Source organism: Plectropomus leopardus, unplaced genomic scaffold, assembly GCF_008729295.1.
Source record: "Plectropomus leopardus isolate mb unplaced genomic scaffold, YSFRI_Pleo_2.0 unplaced_scaffold25465, whole genome shotgun sequence".
Lineage (NCBI taxonomy): Eukaryota > Metazoa > Chordata > Actinopteri > Perciformes > Serranidae > Plectropomus > Plectropomus leopardus.
In genome coordinates this window covers 1-5,701 of record NW_024627674.1, presented here as the reverse complement: position 1 = coordinate 5,701, position 5,701 = coordinate 1, and the positions used below count along the sequence as shown (strand labels likewise).

The 5,701-nt window shown below is 48.1% G+C and overlaps 1 protein-coding gene across 1 annotated transcript; it reads right to left on the bottom strand.

Moving 5' to 3' along the window:
* Nucleotides 1-305: 305 nt before the first annotated feature.
* Nucleotides 306-4,982, bottom strand: LOC121966669 (piezo-type mechanosensitive ion channel component 2-like; the record flags this gene model as incomplete). The annotated part of the gene is made up of 12 exons (XM_042516738.1): nt 306-463; nt 554-744; nt 854-948; nt 1,087-1,165; nt 1,726-1,874; nt 2,066-2,313; nt 2,676-2,793; nt 3,286-3,686; nt 3,966-4,080; nt 4,253-4,426; nt 4,521-4,668; nt 4,769-4,982. Coding segments are annotated over 12 exons (2,090 nt in total), but the record flags the coding sequence as incomplete, so codon positions are not given.
* Nucleotides 4,983-5,701: the final 719 nt, after the last annotated feature.

Genomic DNA, 5,701 nt, shown 5'->3' with positions numbered 1-5,701 from the left:
ACACACACATTAACTATTATTACTAATAATAATAATAATAATAACAATATTTATTTGATTGATGCTGACCCCTTTAGGAGGCAGAGTTCTAACAGAAAAGTCAGAGACAGGTCCAGCAGAAGGACAAGTCAGAGACAGGTCCAAGAGAAAGACAAATCAGAGACAGAGGGACAGACAGCTTGATCATTCCACAGAGACAGTTTAGAGACAGAGACAGGACAGAAAGATGGACAGAAAGACAGACCTCCTTTCCGGAGACAATTATAAGACAGAGACAGGACAGAGGGACAGACAAAGAGACAGACCTCCTTGACAGAGACCCAGATGATGTAGGAGGAGACAATCTTGACAATATGCAGTTCCAGGAGCCACCAGAGGAAGTGCTGTAGGCGCTGCAGGGACAGGAGGAGACGCAGGAAAAGGACCGATAGACGATCCACCACCAACCTCCAGGAGACGAGCACTGAGGACGAGGACAGCCCAGGAGACAGCAGAAGACTGAGACGCTGTGATGATGATGGTGGTGATGATGATGAAGGTGCAGTGTGTTTACCTTTCAGGTGGTCAGACAGGGTTTCCCTCTCAAATGTGCAGGGGTACTCGTCCTCCGTCTCCTCTTTCATCCACCTGTCCTCTGTCTCCTCCTCTCTGTCCCTCTGTCCTCCGCTCCTGTCCTCCTGCAGAAGAAGATGAGGAGCTTCTCCCAGCGACAGGTCATACAAGCTGCCATCAGAGTGGACCAGTCTGCATAGACAAAAACAGATGAGCCTCAGTGGAACAGATGCTCCTCTGTCTAGCTGTGATTGGACGGACAGATTCTCTGATTGGACAACTGATCAGTGAGCTGTGTAACCTGGTGATTGTGCTGTTGTGAGTGTCCACCACTGTCTTTAGGTCTGTAAGTTGCAAGAAGGGCTCATGAAAGTAATGCAGGTGGACGATGCACACCTGAAGACAACATCAAGAGAAAGCATTTACAAACTGTCCAAAGAAGACGAGCAACAAAAACAAGTTAAGGTTTACAAAGTGTCCAGAGAGGACAAACAAAGACAGTTGGACTGTTCTGCAGAAACGTGTGAGGAGTACCAAAAGGAACGCAGCAGGGATGAAGATCCTGGTGAAAAGGACAGGAACCGAGAATTTCTCCAGACCAACATCCTCCAACCTGCAGAGACACAGACTCGTTACAGACTGCAGAGACAGCAGAGACATCAGATGTAAGAGGAAGCAGAAACATCAGAGATTAGAGACAGCAGAGACAGCAGATATTAAAGACAGCAGAGGAAGCAGAGACCACAGATATTAGAGGAAGCAGAGTTATTAGAGACAGCAGAGACAGTAGAGACAACAAAGATATCAGAGACAGCAGAGATTGGAGACAGAAGAGGCAGTGGAGATTAGAGACAGCTGAGACAGCAGATGTTAGAGGAAGCAAAGATATTAGAGACTGCAGAGACAGCAGAGACATCAGATGTAAGAGGAAGCAGAAACATCAGAGATTAGAGACAGCAGAGACAGCAGATATTAGAGGAAGCAGAGACAGCAGAGATTAGAGACAGTAGAGGAGAGGTATTAGAAACAGAACTGTGTGTATCTGTATGCATCTGTGAGTACCTGTGTGTACCTTTTAGTACCTGTGTGCACCTGTGAGTACCTGTGTATACCTATGAGTAACTGTGTGTACCTGTGTGTACCTTTTAGTACCTGTGTGTAACCTGTGAGTACCTGTGAGTGCTTAGTCCAGTGTAGTAGCTCCAGGTTTGGGGGGACGAGGGGAACTGGAAGGTGTAGATCAGGATGAGAACAAGCATGGAGTAAACCACCACGGCTACCCAGAAACCCCTGAGCAAGGAACGCCAACGTTCGTAGTTTAACTACAGGGAAGGGACAAAGACAGGTAGAGAGACAGTGAGACAGGCAGGTAGAGAGACAGTCACACAGACAGGTAGAGAGACAGTGAGACAGACAGGTACATAAACCTTAACAGGATGTCAGCTTACTGGAGGCATTAGTGACGCTGCAGAGATAACGGCATTATATACTGTACTAGTACTTGCAGTATTACCTGGTAGAGGGCCACGCAGCAGAGAAACATGACCATGTAGATGACTTTGTAAAGGACAATTTTTCCTTCGAAACTAACGAAGAAGAACATTGTTCCACAGACGTAGATCCAGTATTTAACAAACATCCTGGTAACCACAGCAACCAGAGCCTCCATCTGAACCCCGCCTCCTCTCTGGAGGAGCAGGACCTCCTCATACGACACCTCCTCCTTCTTCTCCTGCAGAGCTTCCTCCACACTCTGCTCCTCTGAAGGACACAAAACAACAGAGTCAGGCACAGAGGGGAGACAGGGGGACGGACAGGAACTGGTCAGTGAGATGGGGGACAGACAAGGACTGGTCAGTGAGACAGAAGGACAGATGGGGACTGGTCAGTGACACGGGGGGACAGACGGGGACTGGTCAGTGAGACAGGGGGACAGATGGGGATTGGTCAGTGACACAGGGGGACAGACGGGGTCTGGTCAGTGATACAGAGGGACAGACAAGGACTGGTCAGTGAGACAGGGGGACAGATGGGGACTAGTCAGTGAGACAAGGGGATGGAGGGGGTTTGGTCAGTAAGACAGGGGGACAGAAGAGGACTGGTCAGTGAGACAGCTGTCTTACCCTTGATGTGGACAGTGATGGTAGACAGCTGTATGTCTTCCTGTCTGTCCCTCTGTCTGTCTGTCCTCTCAGTCAGTGCCTGACGCAGCAGCAGCCAGAAGGTCAGCAGACACAACAACTGAAACCACAAACAGACCACAGTCAACAGTCAACAGTCGAAATCAGTGGTAGTACTGGTAGAAGTAGTAAAAGTAATAGTATTATCAGTACGAGTAGTATCTGTAGTACTATCAGAAGTAGTATTTAGTAGTATTTAGTAGTAGTTGTATCAGTCGGTGTATCAGTAATAATAGTATCAAATAGTATCAGTAGTGGTAGCACCAGTAGTAGTTTTAGTAGTATCACTAGTATTAGTTGTATCAGTAGTAGTATCAGCAGTATTAGTAGTATTAGTAGTAGTAGTAGTAGTATCACTAGTATTACTAGTATCAGTAGAAGTAGTAGTCAGTATTAATAGTACTAGTAGTGGTAGTATCAGTAGTAGTATCACTAGTATTAGTAGTATTAGTAGTATCAGTAGTATTAGTAGCATCAGTAGTACTAGTATCAGTAGTATCAGTAGTAGTAGTAGTATTAGTAGTATCAGTTCTTTCAGTGTTTTCTGCAGCACCTTTGAGGCGAGCTCTCTGCAGGGCTCGTCTTTTTTTGGGAACAGTCCCGGGACTTCCTGGATGGAAGGGAAGCTGTACACGTACTGCAGGATGACCAGCAGGTTGCCATAGACCACCAGCCAGGGCGATGACATCAGCGTGTAGCGCCGGCGCTCTCGCATCATCCAGAGGACACATGACCACAACAGCAGGACACATGTCAGCCAGGACACGTATGTGATGGGCCACGCCATCATGGCCATCAGGGCGCAGATGTAACTCTGTTTGAGCAAGAAGCTGAATGCCATGGAGGCAGCACTGGCACCGTCCTCAACCCGCCTCCTCGCTGCCGCTTCCTTCTGCTCCTCCTTCTCCTCGTCCTCCCATCCATCTCCGTCAAACACACATGTCTCCAAAGTGTCTGCAGATCAAACACAGTCAACAGAACAAGAGTCAACGTACGAGGACGACAAGCCAAACCCTAAACCTCCACCCAATGACCCTCCAAGGACCCACCTCAACCAATTCACCTCAGTGAGGAGGTCAACCAGAGGAGGTCAATCAGAGGAGGTAAACGACAGGAGGTCAACCAGAGGAGGTAAACGACAGGAGGTCAACCAGAGGAGGAAGTGCTGATCACATTGATCGACCAATGAAACACAGCATGACTCAACAGATGTGCTCATATTTAGGATCTCACCTGATTGGCTGAGAGAGTAATGAGGCGTGGAGGAAACATCCAATCCGAGGGCTGTGCTCTGAGTGGCCAGGGCAAAAGATTCAGACAGACTTTCATTGGTGGATGATGTCAGAGCCTAGAGACGGACGCAGAGACAAATGCAACATGAGTTCACTGAAATCTGATGATCAGTGGAGACCTGATCAATAATCAATCAAAAATCAAGCAATAATCAAGCAATAAGGAATCCATAGTCAATCAATAATGAATCAATAATGAATTAATAATGAAGACGTTTTGTGTCTTACGTCTCTGCGTTCGGGGTGATCGTGCGCTCTCCTCCACAGCTCTCGCCTTCTCTCGGCCGTCAGGTTGCCGCTGACTTCATCACTCAGGTTGCTGGTGGTGGTGATGATGTCACAGCTCCTGCTGATCGCTGACTCTGCCTTTTCTAGGCCACGCCCCCCCCCACCATCAATCACCTGCAGAGACATGTGACAGCTATCAGCCAACCACAGCAGAGGAATCTGACTGCATCTTTTTGCATCGTGACATGCCATATGATGTCATGGTCACCTGGTTCCTCCACAGACTGGCCACCGTGTTGTAGAGCAGCAGCAGCATCAGAGTGCTGCTGATGTGAAACCAGCGCAATTCGGCGTTCAGCTGCAGCCTCCAGGGGGCGCTGCAGTCTGCCGACACCACCGACACCAGGCCAAACACGCTGCACACAGAGCCAATCAATCAATAAGTCAGTCAGTCAAGAAATCAATTATATGCAGAACTGGCTCGGTCCAGTGGGACCATCGGCGGAGGAGTGTTACCTGGCGGAGGTGCGGTTGGGAGGCCACGCCTCCTGCAGGGAGGGTAGCTGGTAGCAGTACAGGAGCAGGAAGTGGGAGGAGCTGTAGAGCAGTGACATCACTGACACTGACCTGAAGAGGAGGGGCGGGACTCGACCTGACCATGCCCACCAGGTACACAATACCTGGAAACAGAGCAGGTAGGGGAGGGAGGAGAGGGAGGGGAACATGATGCCTGCAGAGGGAGGAGGAGGGGAGGACAAGAGATAGGAGGATGAGTGGAGAAGGAGAGAGGATGGGTGGAAGAGCAGCAGCAGGAGAGGAGGAGGAGGAAGAGGAGGAGTTATGACTGTCTCTTCAAAAAGCAGCACCTGCTTGTAACAGCTGCTGGTGTGATACGAATCTGCAGCTCGTAATGTGTTAAAATATGAGCTTCCTCTTGCAGACGTAATAACTGTTACTGACCAGGAGAAGGTGGACCCGTTAACCCTTCACGTTTCTGTATGTCTTTAATAATGTATTCAGGGTGCTGCTGTGTTCAAACCCTTATATTTTCTGATGAGCTGACTTGAGCCCATTGGCAGGTGGATGAGTAAATAAACAAACAACAGATGTCAGATTTCATTTTCATATTACATTTGTGGGAAGTTATTACAATTTGGAAAGCTGAAGATTGTCATCTTCCCTCAAACATAACAAATCCCAGCAAATGTGAAAGTTATTACATCTGTGGAAGATCTCATATTCGGTTTGTATTAGGCAGCTGACATTACATCTGTAGGGAACTTATTACGTTTACCGGTTTGAAACTCCTCCCCTACACCGACCTGAATCTGAAACTATTAGTTTGGGATGATTGTACTGGTTACCTGTAAGTATTGTACTGGCTACCTATAAGTATTGTACTGTCAGCTGTGAGTATTGTACTGGTCAGCTGTGAGTACTGTACTGGTC